General features: G+C 42.9%; 1 protein-coding gene across 29 annotated transcripts in view; it reads right to left on the bottom strand.

Annotated features, from left to right (window-relative positions):
- DLG2 (discs large MAGUK scaffold protein 2) overlaps positions 1-13,717 on the bottom strand; it is a gene marked incomplete at its 3' end in the record, with an annotated part of 2,041,616 nt that overhangs the window by 231,442 nt on the left and 1,796,457 nt on the right. For 2 of the 29 annotated variants that reach the window (XM_082682870.1, XM_082682873.1), the window contains exon 1: positions 11,201-11,293. The exons of 26 other annotated variants lie outside the window; for them this stretch is intronic. In XM_082682870.1, coding sequence (XP_082538996.1) covers positions 11,201-11,237 — 37 coding nt within the window. In that variant the 5' untranslated portion in view covers positions 11,238-11,293. Of the gene's footprint in view, positions 1-11,200; positions 11,351-13,717 lie in introns of those variants that run through there. One more of the 29 variants, XM_082682871.1, reaches the window with a different exon arrangement.

Below are 13,717 nucleotides of genomic sequence, written 5' to 3'. Positions count from 1 at the left end.
AAAAAAAAAAAAAAATCACATCTCCAGGGTAAGATTTGAACCAAGGTATCCCAACTCTAGATCCTTAAGTTTTCCCTGGAAATCACAATGCCACAGTAGCAGAATTCAGAAGGTCATCTGAACTTGGAATGGTCAGAAAAAGTAGGACTTGAAATGAGACTTGAAAAATGGGTGAGGTTTGCATAAAAGAGGGATTCCCAGAGTCAAGAAAACAACAGACACAGGAGCACTCGAGTACTGGCATGCGAAAGTATTTTTCAGGGGCAGGCTGATGGAAATATTTAAATGTGGGGTTCATGTCCCCACAAGAGCAACAAGAAGGAAAAAAATAATATGATAATTAAAACCAGATCATGGAGGCCTTGAAATCCAGGCCAAAGGGTGTGGTTATCTGGTATCGGTGTAAGGAATGTATTTGCACAAGATAAATTATTCCAGTTTAATCCATTAGGCTTTTACTGGAGATTTTAATACACAATGATAAATATGCTTTAAAAAGAAGAGATGGATAAACTCCAAGGAGCACTTTAGGAAACTCTCTCTACACTATTGTGGCAATTGCATCTTCTGTAATTCTGCACCTGCTCCATCAACTGCTGGCTGACAGCACTGTTTTCTGACTGGGGCACACAGTATTTGCCAGAGCACTTGAAAATGTGCAAGGTTGAAGAGAGCATTAGCTAGGAACACAGATGTCTTTTAACTCGGGTATTGGATTGATGATTCATCTCTAGAGGATCAGAAAGTGTGGAGTGAGTAAAGTTGCTAGAGTGGACCTGAAAATGTACTATTAGGTCAAATACATGTGAGGGTAAGGGTTTTTCTACTGAAGCCATATATACAGAGCAACTTGATTCCTAAGCAATTAAACAAAACAAATAGTTGGTTGATTTTTTTTTTTTTTGAGATTTTATTTATTTATTTGACAGAGAGAGACACAGCGAGAGAGGGAACAAGCAGGGGGTGTGGGAGAGGGAGAAGCAGGCTCCTCGCTGAGCAGGGAGCACGATGCAGAGCTCGATCCCAGGATCCTGGGATCATGACCTGAGCTGAAGGCAGCTGCTTAACGACTGAGCCACCCAGGTATCCCTTGGTTGATCTTTAAAATTAAGAACAGGAAACACAAATATAACTATACCCAATGGGTATATGCCACATGGAGTTAAATCATTATTAAAGTAGATAATAGATGTTTAAAACCTTAACTTTTAATAAATTATCTTCCCATCATGCTGCTCTACCTTTTATCCCTTCCTTATCTTCTTTTCTTCCTGTTTCTTCTGCATTCTGCCCACATTTTAGTCCCTTTCTTTCTTCCTCAACTTTATTTCTCCTTTTTCTTAATCTTCACATTTTATTAAACTGATTTTTAGTGTTTTTCATGTTTAGTGTAACTGTAAAGTTATATATAAGGAAGCAGATACTACTATTGATTAAATAATTTGCCCCAAATCACAGTGGTAGAATTGGAATTCAAACGTTCAATCCAGGCACCTGGGTGGCTCCGTGGGTTAAAGCGTCTGCCTTCGACTCAGGACATGAGCCCAGTGTCCTGGGCTCCAGTCCCGCATCGGGCTCTCTGCTCAGTGGGGAGCCTCCTTCTTGCCTCTCTGCCTACTTGCAATCTCTGTCAAATAAATAAATAAAATCTTAAAAAAAAACAAACAAACAGAACCATTCAATCCATTAAACCCCAGGAGGTATTAAAGTAGTATCAGTCAGAAGCCAAACCTTGCTACTGACTTCTCAGTTAGTAAAATGAAGTGGTACTGTAAGGCTGCTGGCTACAGTAAACCCAACAAACAATACCTATCAACGCTACAAAAGAATTAGTTAACATACTAACTACTGATAATTACAATTCTAAATCCTCCTTGCCTCTGGGTTCAAGTTTAAGAATCAAATACTCACTAGAATGCTTAGTGTTTTGACAAAGAATCCTCAAACTCACAGGGCACCAAATATTCTATAGACTGAATTGATCATGTCTCCTTCAGGGGCGCTTGGGTGTCTCTCCTGTTGAGTGCCCAATGCTTGGTTTCTGCTGGGGTCATGATCTCATGGGTGGTGGGATGGATGGAGCCCTGTGTGGGGTGGGGGGACTGGCAGCACTGGGGCTGGGTCCATGCTCAGGACAGAATCTGCTTGGCATTCTTTCCCTCCTCCTCTGCTCCTCCCCTCCCCGCTACACCCCTCCCTCTCTCTAAAATAAATAAATAAATCTTGGGGCACCCGGGTGGCTCAGTCAGCAGAGCCTCAAATTCTTGGTTTTGGCTCAGGTCATGATCTCAAGGTTCATGAGATCAAGCCCCACTGGGCTCTGTGCTCAGCCAAGAGTCTGCTTGAAGATTCTCTCTCCCTCCGACCCTCTCATGAGCTCACTCTCTGTCCTTCTCTCTCAAATAAATAAATAAAATAGTTTTAAGAATTTAAGAATGAAATAAATAAATCTTGAAAAAAACAGTGTCTCCTACATGTATGTCCTACTAATGCTAAATGTACATAGGTTACCCGGTTGACTAAATGTGCATTCATTTAAATTTAATTCAATATATTACTGTATCATTAAGTATTAGCTGTATCAACAAAATCTAGAAATACAACCACTCTCAGGCAGTTGAAGAGAGAGTCCTTGTGTTCAAAAGGCCTGGGAATGACCATGCGTGTAATCCTCATAGTGTTGCCCTCGAAAGAGAGCAGTGAGAGCAGCCCCCTGAGACCTACAGCTTACCTGCCCACCCCTTACACTAACAACCTTCATCCCAGTCTTCTCAATAATTGTCTTCCCTACGGTTCATTCTCCTCACAGAAGTGATAAGTGATTTTTTTTTTCTAATGGCAATATTGCTCCTGTCACATCTGCTTAAAATCGTTTAACTGGCCCCAGAGCCCTCAGATTAAAGGTCAAACTCCATCTTGGGTATAAAAAGCGTTCCGTGATCTGGGCCCTCCTTAACAATCCAGACTCCATCACACACGGGTCTCGATTCCAGCCCACTGAACTACTTCCTAAGACAGGCTGAGTGCTCCTTCTTACTGTCCTACTTTTCTTCTTACTATTCTTCCTTTCTACTCCTCAAGACTAGTTTCTCAGAATTTCATAGCCCAGCTTTGACTTTTTTTCCTGCAAGAGGCTTCTCAGATTGTTTTGTCAAGTTGAGTGAAATGCAGCTTGTAAGACCTCCGCGACTGCACTACACTGCTACCCCATAATTGGATTCTAAGCTTTGTGAAGGTGCAGACTGTCTGATTGGCCCTCCAATGTCTCTGCCATGCTCGGCACATAGCAGATCCTCAGTGAAGATCTGCTGAATGTATTTTAAAACTCCATGAAAAGAATCCCATCTCCAAAGACATAAGCACATTTTTTTTTTTATTTTGTTTGGTTTTTGTTTTTAATTCTCGGCAGAAGAAAACCATGTAAAAGTAAATCTATAGTCAGGTCCCCAAGCACAGAGACAAAGAAGTAAGAGAGCAGATCCTGGGGTCCTTGGCCAGGTTCCTTACTCTCATGTCCTGGCTTTCTCTACCTAACCAGTGGAATTAATACTGTCACTTAGTTTTCTAATTTCTACAAGAACTTCAAGATCCCTTAGTGAGTGTTCTATAAAATGGATAATAAAATTTAATGAATACTTCAGTGAGCATTGCTTTAAATGTATTGTTTTTTTTTTAATGGAATTTATGTAATAGGTACTGTTAGGGGTGTATAAACAGCTCAAAGGCTCTTCTAAGTGCTCTTCAAAATGCATTCCACAAAGAATTAGGTCACTGGCATGGATTATACCCATTTTGCAGATAGGAACCTGAAGACAGGGGTCAGGACTGATTTCCTTTTGAGCATACAACACAAGGTCTTGGGAAAGTTTATGTTTTCTTTCTCTAATCCCACTTCTTCCCTTTTGCCATTATAGGCCATCTTTAATGCTGTGTAGTTTTTTTTTTTAAGTTTATTTATTATTATTATTTTTAGTAATCTCTATACCCATCATGGGGTATCAACTCATAATTCCAAGATCAAGAGTCTCATGCTCTACTGACTGAGCCAGCCAGACACCCCAGTGTTTGTTATGTTGTGAATCTTTCTTCTTCTACTAGACTTTGAGCTCCTTGAAGGCAGGGTCTACATCTTACTTTCCTTTTTGTCCTCACCAAGGATCTGGAGTTATATAGGCATGCAAAAAATGTTTGCTGAAATGTTTGCCAACTCAAAAGTTTTCTGCTAACCAGGCTCTTAAGTTTACTGTTAGAGAAGCATCTCTGTTCTGTGGTTTATTCAAGAAATGTCTCAGCTTCAACAGAAACAAATCTCTTCTGGTGCCCATCACCTCTCTCCCCTTAATTCTACTAATCTGATACTCTGCTTAACCTTTTTCAGTGCAGCGGATCTCCCATCTTTTCAAGGAAGTGCAGGTTACCTCTCTACGTTAGAAAGTCCTAGATTTTCCTTTGAAGCTACAGAGGACATGATTTGCACAGCCAGCTCGCAACAACACAGACACCAATACAAGTTGACTGAAAGCAATTGCCAGAATTTTAAATTTAAATATCTCATCCAATTAGTTTAATTTTTGCTTTCCACTTCCACATATTTTTCAAATAAGTAACTCCTCAATATTAATGCAGATGTGAATCTCTCTGCAGATGAATGGGTCACTGCCACATCTTAAGGCTGACAGAGAGAGAGGGGAGTAGTTGATGGTTTTCAGGAGGCTTAGTCATATGGTTCTATAGTAACAGGAATGGGTAGAGAGGCAAAACAAAAATAAAAACAAAAGCAACTATTCAATTAGTCCAGATGGAAAAAAACAGCCCATAAGCTAATTGATTATAGCTATCATGACAGCTGATTATAGTCTCTGCCTGTAAAAACACAGGGCTAGAAAAAAAAAAAAAAGGGCACACAAAAAGAATGCACTGCCTTTCATTAGTTTGTTGGTGAAATGCCTTCCTAACAGATGAAGTGAAGCAATCCAGCCCTTCTGTGGTAGCAAACAAAGTTAACCCACGATGTGCCACTTGTAGTGGGAGGTCTGGTCTGCTGAGCCCATAGTTAGGCAGTCTTTCTGACTGCGGTCCAGAATGCCCTGGGAGCCAAAAGCTACAACACACTGCTTGTGCAAAGGCAGAGTCCTTCGGATACATCTTTTCTGTGCCCACATGACCTACAGATGATAAGACTTTTATAGCTGCTCATTCACTGTCAAGTGAACAATCTGCAGCCAGGTGTTTCTTTTCTTTTCTTTTTTTTAAAGATTTTCATTTATTTACTTGACAGAGAGAGACACAGTGAGAGAGAGAGCAGGGGGAGTAAAAGAGCAAGAAGCAGGCCTCCTGCTGAGCAGGGAGCCCAACTCGGGGCTGGAACCCAGGACCCTGGGATCACAAGGTAAGCCAAGGCAAACGCTTAACAACTGAGCCACCCAGGCACCCCCAGAAGTTTCTTTAGGATCGAAGATGATTTGGCCCAAGACTCGCTCCCCTCCGTCCCCCTGGTAGCCCATGACTGCTGGTGGCCTATTCTGCACAAGGGATTACAAAGTCCTAGATTTTGTGCCCCTGGGAGAACAGCTGAATCCTCAGTTGCAAATTACAATGCAATGCACTGAACTTCTTGCTAGCGATCCAAGGGGCCCAGAGGAAAGGGCAGCTCACTCAGCTCTTGGGCAGTTGGGGATGGGGAAGTCTTCTCAGAGTAGGTCTTAGAATGGGCTTCTAAGAGGCTTAGAGTCTCTCAGACATGTGTAGAACACTTAGCACAGGACCTAACAAATAACAGATATTCAAATAAGCATTTTGTTATTTATGAAAGTAGTACTATTACTTTTAATTGGGAAGTTCCAGCAGGAAAACAATATGCATGAAGACTTTCAGAAATATCATATGCTGAAAAAAAAGAACAGTTCTCCGTGGCTAGAAGATCGGGGAGTGAGGGGCAGTGACAATGGAATTCTCATTTTAGCAAGAGGGCTTTGTTGACAGAGTGGAGTGGAAGGGAGGCTTCAGAGAGGGAGGTGAAATCAAGGAGGCCAATTAGGCAGCAGTTATAAAAGTTCAGTCAGGAGGAGGGGACAGTGCTGAAGAACTGTTGCCCTGGGGTAAAACGGATCCACAGCCACCAAGCTCTGACACACCACAAGGCCAGCCTGCAGCTCCCAGGCCATGCTAGTCCCCGGGCAAGAGGTCACATTCACAGCCAGAAAACTGCAGGCAGAGCTCGTTTTGATCTCAGACCGGCACCCACGGGCACTAAAACAGCAGTTCTCAGCTCTGCCGGCACCTCACCCAGGAAACATTTTTATAATGCAGGTGCCCTGTCTCTACTCCACATATACTGAGGCAAAGTCCCTGGGAGGATCGACACTCTTTTAAACACAGCCAAAACCCAGAGCCCTGGCCCAGTCAGCCGTCAAGTGTAACAGTGACTTAGTGCTTCTATCAAAAAGTCTCCAAGTGTCTGCATAATGGTTGTGAGGATGCAGGGTAACCCAATGGGGATGCCCCCGTGGCCACCTGCTCATTCCAGGAGAGGCTGTCCTGGGAGCAGAAGGGCAAGCAGGGCCCTACCACTGTGTGACTCGAGCATCTTGTTCTTAAAAGCTTTGAAGAGGCTTCTGAACATACCCAAAAGACATACTCCAAAAGAATTTAGGGGTCTGACTCTGCAAGAGCAGGATAGAATACAGATTCCCAACCAGCAACTGACAATCAATAAAGAGGCAGGAGAAAACACAGGTCTTAGTCTTTGGGCTCTAACGAACAGGCTGGGTAATTTCCGTCACATTCCATCTGTATCGTACCCTCAGACCCTGCACCCTGTGGACAAGATGGTCTTATTGAAACGAATGACATCCACCTGAACTGTGTCTCAGTAACTAAAATCATTCCTGGTTCCCAAGTTCTTACTCTACAAAAGATCCTACTTTAAATGTGTCCGTTACTATGTTCAAGACTCTCAGAAACCCTGGGAGATAATTATTACAGTCTACAGAAAGAGAAGTGAGTTTCGGAGAGCCTAGATAGCTTGGGAAAAATCAGTGAAGTAGGAACTAGCAGAACCAGCACTGACCCCACATCAGACAAGACCAGTGCTGGTAACCACCACTGTTTCTGCTTATATGTGTCCAGAATTCATAGCCCATGTGAGAATATAAACTCCCTGAGATCGAAGGCTAGGATTACCTTTGAGTCCCTCTCCCAGGTCTCCTCTACTTTTTTTGTTAATTAGCAGATTTTAGGATTTTCTTGATTATTGGATATTAGTGAGATAAGAAGGCCAGAGAAGTTCTACTGACACAAGGCCCTTCTCTCCTGCTGCCTAAGTCTCAGCACCCCTAGTGAAGTCCGGACTCAAGAGGCCTCTGAAGGGGAGCCTGCATGGCTCAGTCAGTTAAGCATCCAACTCTCAGTTTCAGTCCAAGTGATGATCTCATAGGTTGTGGGATGAGCCCCTTGTTGGCTTCTCTCTGTGGGGAGTCTGCTTAAAAGAGTCTCTCCCTCTGACATTCCCTCCGCCCACATTCTCTCTCTCTCTGAAAATCAATCAATCTTTAAAAAAAAAAAAAAAAGTCCTCCTTTGCAAAATGCTGATCCCTCCCTTTCAGGTAAAGAACAAACCCTGGGAGCCTGAGAGTCCTTTCCACATTTACAGTGTCAATCTGTTGATCAGATTAGTCTGTTTTAGAACTGAGGTTGGGTACTCAAAGAGAAGTGTGATTTTAAAAAGGTAGCTAGGAGATGGACCTTTATTTTTTTTTTATTTTTTATTAAGATTTACTTATTTGAGAGAGAGTGAGCACCGGAGGGAGAAGCACAGGGAGAGGGAATCTCCAGCAGACTCCATGCTAAGCACAGAGCCAGACGGGAGATTGCGACCTGAGCTAAAAATAAGAGTCGGGTGTTCAACCAACTGTGTTACCCAGACGCCCCAAGTTGCTGGACCTTTAGCCCAAGAGGCACGAGGCTCGCATATTATACAGGAAGGAGGAGATGGGGCAGAGCCGCAGGCAAAAGGCTGTTAGGACACTGAGACTGCAGAACAAGGTCAGTGTAACTGCCTGAGCCCACGCATTCATTCAACAAACATTTATTATTAAGCAACTAGCAGCAGTTTTGCATTTGTATGGTTTCAAAATGCCCAGTTTTCCATTAATATGGTTTAATTAAGTAACACCTGTTCCCTAACAACATAATTCAAATTTTGATTATCGTGGTATATTAACTGTGTGTGAATAAAGTGAAAACTTGCTCCGGTCCACAAATCACTATGTAGTAACAGATGCATACCACCATCGGTGACATACCATGTCACTCCTCTCAAAGTATGTCGGTCATGGGTCACCGCACACCTATTGTTCCGTTCACACACAGACAGCAAAGCATATAGTCATTTTGCTTCCCTGTGTCCTAGTAATAAACACAGACATTTTCCCAAAATGGATAACTGAAAGAGGGAATTTGCCAACAAAGATGAGGGCACAGCATACAAAGCGAAAGTGGTAATGGAAGTGAAATTCACATGGAACAGTGGAATTACAGAAGATACAGCTAACAGCAAACAGTCCGCACTGCACCCTTTGAGAAAGAACAGATACACAGCCAGAGGAACCTCGTAAAGGCAAACTTGAGAACGTAAGGTGGAAAGTGGTTGGGGCGAAAAAGGATGAAGACGTTTCAGAGGAAAAAACGTCACATCAAAAGAACTCTCAGAGATATTTTATAACATTGAATGTGCAAAGGATAAAAAGTTGAAAGCTGATTCAGAATTAGAAAAACATAGGACCCTTTGCCAAGGCAGAGAAAAGATGCTTGCTCCATTATCGTGTTCTATGAGCAGCAAGAAGAAAAAGGCAAGCGCTATTCGAACAACTCTTTTTTGCAAAGAAATCAAACACTTTAATTTTCAACATTTCTAATACTTCAAATAACACCCTACTGAACAAACATTTGTTTTGCTTTTTTCCCTCATTTTTGTAACCAACAAAAAGAGTTTTTAATATTTTGAAAAAAAATTTAAGAGGTCACAATGATAGTTTTCACCATTGATCATTTTTAAGATGTCATGTTGACAGTCTAACACTACCATGCCGAGCAAAGACTGCCTGTATTAGGTACCAGGCATCAAAAACCACAGTCCTTGGGGCACCTGGGTGGCTCAGTGGGTTAAAGCCTCTGTCTTCAGCTCGGGATGATCCCATGGTCCTGGGATCCAGCCCCACATCTGGCTCTCTGCTCAGCAGGGAGCCTGCTTTCTCCTCTGTCTCTGCCTGCCTCTCTGCCTACTCGTGATCTCTGTCAAATAAATAAATAAGTAAAATATTAAAAAAAACAAAACAAAACAAAACCACCACAGTCCTTATTTTCTGGGTAGTCTTACAGCAAACAACTTAATTCTAAAAAACCAGCAATCAACTGTTCTACCCTTAATGGGGGTGCTAGCCTACCTCAGAGCACCCAAAAGGGATTTAGAATTGTGGAAGGCAGATTTGGGGGGGTGGGGGGGTGGAGGGAATAAAGTAACAAAGACTGTGCTGACTAGGGAAGCCCACATCTGAAGAGAATGCAAATCTCCCAGCCCAGCAAGTCTACTTCCTCACCCCAGAGGCAGGGGGGAGGAGTGACTCCGGGCTGGTTTTTAAACCGGGTGCTAACAGCTCAGTTGTACTGCCAGATACATATTAACTGCCATCAGAATGCAGACCTACAGGTTAAGGTTCCTTTTCAAAAATAACACCGAAACTGGAAAAGCTAACAAATACGGCTCTCAGTCATCTTGTGTGCATAAAGTTTCTTAAAACTAGTGTAAAGTGTTTGAATTCGAATCTCTCTGTCCTCAAAGTCCAGACATGCAAAGTGGCATCTGGCACTGTGAAAATGTTTGTTCATAAGGAAATCAAGTCATGGTAGTATAGGAAATGAGGCATCTGGCTTCATGCTCTGGCTGTGATTTTTAAGTCCAAAACATAGATTATGTTGGGTTCCCAACAAAAGATAGGTTTGAATTTTTTATTTATGGCCCCTGCCAAGGAAGGTGTGGGTCTATGTGATAGGCTAGTGGCTGCACCTAGGAACACAGATGTTAGGACACAGAAGGCCCCTTAGGATTCATCTTGTCCAACCTCTGCATTTAAAACAACAATAACAACAACGAATTTCATCTAGGGATGCCAACTGTCTAGCTCCACAGTCAGATTCCTGCTTTACAACAACAGCTCACATTTACTGAGTATCGGCTATGTGCTAGCTTTACATACGAAGCATTAGGTCTTCAAATCCTTAGAGATCCAGGAAATAGTTACTGCTATTATTACCATTGATTTTTGCAGCTGTGGAAACAGGCTTACGTTACTCAGCTAATATAAGCTAACCATGAAGTTTAGAAGTCCTGCTTAGAAATCAAGCAGGATAATTTGAGCTGACATTCTTAGCTACTAAGCTAAGATTGTTAACAAATAACATGCCCCCCCCCCCATAAGCAACCATGGTCTTTGCCCCTTAGAAGGTCCTGGAGTGCAGCTTTCCACATGCAACTACTAAACTTTAAACAACCTTATTAAATTAGTAATATAACTCCATTTTTACAGATGATAAAACTGAAGGCACCAAGTTCAGTGGTTTCCCAAGGCTGTATAGTTTGTAACTGGTGAAAGAAGAGTTCAACCCCAAAGTCTATTGGTTCTTTCAGACACGTACCAGCCTACCTCCCTGTGTTCCAACTGCACTTTGCCTCAGCAGGCTCTGGCTATTTCAACAGAATGTGTAAACATTAATTATCTGATCTGAAATCAGTGTGGATCCAGGCATTTCTGGAACCCATTTAGATCAGAAGCAAGAATTTCACTTTCCTCAATTTCTGTCCGTGAGACACAGTAGCAAGAGTCTGGCAGTTCACATGAGACAGACTTAGCAGGAGGTGACCAGTGATGAATTAAGCTCATGACGTGTGGGTTTGGGGCTGCACTGACGGGGAGGAAGGGAAGATAAACTACATGCGGTTCCTTTAGACCACGGAGAGCAGCAGATAGGAAAACAGAGCAGCCTTAGGACGTCCGCAAGCAGTGGGTGCTGAGAAGTGGCAGGCACTGCTGATCTAGGAAGGGAAAGAGAGGGGAACGTGCCCTCCTCTTTTCCTTTTAATGGCCCCGACTCCCCACGGGCCTGTCAAGAGAAATGGGTCTGAGAAAAGTAGCATGATTCTCACCGCAGCTCCTTAGCCAGTTTCCAGAGGTTTCCAGCATAGCAGGGAGCTGCTTCCCAAATTCAGCTCTGCTCCCCTCCTCCGGGCCCGGCTGAGTAGTACCGGAGTCTAACTCCGCCCTCCCAGCGCACACTCCTGCGGATCCTGAATTGTGGCCAAAGCCTCTAAGGAGGAAGGCAGGTGGGGCCACCTTCTCAGCCTACTGGCCGAGCTTGTTTGAGATGCTTTGCAACACAAAAGGGCCAATTTAAGAGATGGGATTACTTTCTCCTCGCCGTCCTTTTAAAGCAGTAACGGGGCACTTTCCAGATGTTTCTTTCAGCTTTTTCTTTTTCTTCTCTCTGACAAGAACTTAGCCCTGGAAGGGGGGAGGCGGCCGCTGCCTGCTGGGGGAGCCTGCTGAAGGGAAGCTGAGACTTCTCACCCAACGTTCCCGTCCCCCGCTCTAGTGAGCTGCTGGTGTTTGAAATGCCACCACGGTAGTGTTGGTCTGGTACCTTCTTTTAAAAGAGTAAACAAAGTTCTTTGCTTAGGTCCAGTCTTAGGTTAGCAGGCAGGAGTCTGCCGGCTCCCCTGGGCCAGGAAATGCCTGCCTCAGTGAGCCTTTAGGTGGAAAGAATAGAAAGAGAGGGTTTAAGGAAGCAAATTCACCCTCTACCTCTTTGTGTGGCAACACCAAGTCAAGAAACGAGGTCCCTCCAATCTGAGAACTCAACCCCTTTCGCATTCCATTTTAACTAAAAAAAAGTCCTAATGCTAACTAAGCTCAAGACCTTGCTGTTGAAAGTTTTTCTTGGTATTTCAGGAGGAATAGCTAAACTTTGGAAATTAGGATAATTTTTATTATTTTTATTCTAACCTAGAAGTGTTTTTCAAATGTGCTTAATGACTTAATTTTTATATATGTTGCAATTTCCTTTTTGTTTGGGTATTTTATAGGTACAGGATATAAATGTGAAGCCGCAGTGCAGATATTGCTGTTCATGTATTGATTGATTGATTGTTGCTAAGTGGAGCCCAGACGCTTAAATTTCCTCTCTGAACTACTGATCATTATTGCAGTTCAGTTTAGTATGGCACTGTTCGTTCCCCTACCCTGTCTGTTTCTCCCTCAGTCAGCCGTGTGGTGGCCATGGAAACCATCTACTATTTTTCCCTGTCATTTCCTATGGCAGACTTAAAGTGCCCAAGCTAGAAAATTCAATGATGATTTTAAAAACTCAAATAAGAATCAATCAAGCTCACCTAAGATGGGGAGGCATTTCAGTGTAAATGTTTAATTTAAAAAACCTGCTGTAAGTGTATTCATCAGAAACAAATTATCACTAGGAAAACAGAACTGAGAGGTTGAATCTGCTCAATTGCTTGAAGATTTAAAAGATGTTCAAAGTGGTTTTCGGGGATAAAATGGAATTATCACTAACACTTTTAAGAAGTCTTGACAGAACGGCTACCCCGACGGGTTTGAAAGCTGTGAGAGTCTCAAAGGTTTTAGGTTGGGTCATGAAACTAAACAGGGTCCACTTAAATCTCACCCGTGGGTGTGGGAGAGCCTTTCTCAGTGCGGATTTCTCCCCCTCCACATACAAAAACATTTGGAAGAAAAGTAAAAAATAAATGAATGTTCTTTAAGAGCAGTATTCTCCTGGGATGCCTGGGTGGCTCAGTGGGTTAAAGCCTCTGCCTTAGGCTCAGGTCATGATCCCAGGATCCTGGGATCAGCCCTGCATTGGTCTCTTTGCTCAGTGGGGAGCCTACTTCCTCCTCTCTCTTTGCCTACTTGTGATCGCTATCTATCAAATAAATAAATAAAATCTAAAAAAAAAAAAAAGGCAGTATTCTCCTGATTTGTTTTACAATTAGCTGTTGAACCTGCCAATCACAGTTCTGTAGGACAAGGGAGCAAGATGAAATCAGAGGAGTCCCTGAGGCAGGAGCTGAGAGTCTAAGCAGGAAGACAGATAATCAATGAAACCTCCCAGAAGGATGAGAGCTGAACAATCACAGATCGTGTCTCTATTAAGTATAAGTATTTGACCACCATTTTGAAGTCAGTCAATCACACGTGGGAGCTGATCCCTAGAGCAAGTGGTTATTGAGGATCCTGGAAGACATCACATCGGTCTTAAAGAAAAGAGTGCTTTGAGCAGTTTTCATCAAGAATCCTCTTTCTCTGTCTCCAAGCATCTTGGAACCACTGCCCCTTTGGCTTCTTGAAAAAGACAGTAATGACACCTGAGATGAAAACTCTCTTCATGCCCACAAATGCCAGTCTTATCTCAGACCAGCATTTTCTCTCTTCCCAATTACCCACACGGACAGAAGATAATCGCAAAACAGGTCTCCCACCATGGTGAAGTGATTCTACTCTTTCTAGGAGAGAAATTTGGGTTTGTAAGAACCAAGACCCTCCATTCCCTCTGCTCAGTGAAGTTGAGATTCCATGTTCAAATTGGCAGTCTTATTTTCACAGCTTCTACATAGACAAGCTCACCTAACAGGACCAATAAATCTACTCAT

The sequence above is a fragment of the Mustela nivalis genome (assembly GCF_964662115.1).
Source record: "Mustela nivalis genome assembly, chromosome: 9".
NCBI lineage: Eukaryota > Metazoa > Chordata > Mammalia > Carnivora > Mustelidae > Mustela > Mustela nivalis.
The sequence above is the reverse complement of the archived record's forward strand: the minus strand, read 5'-3'. Positions and strand labels throughout refer to the sequence as shown.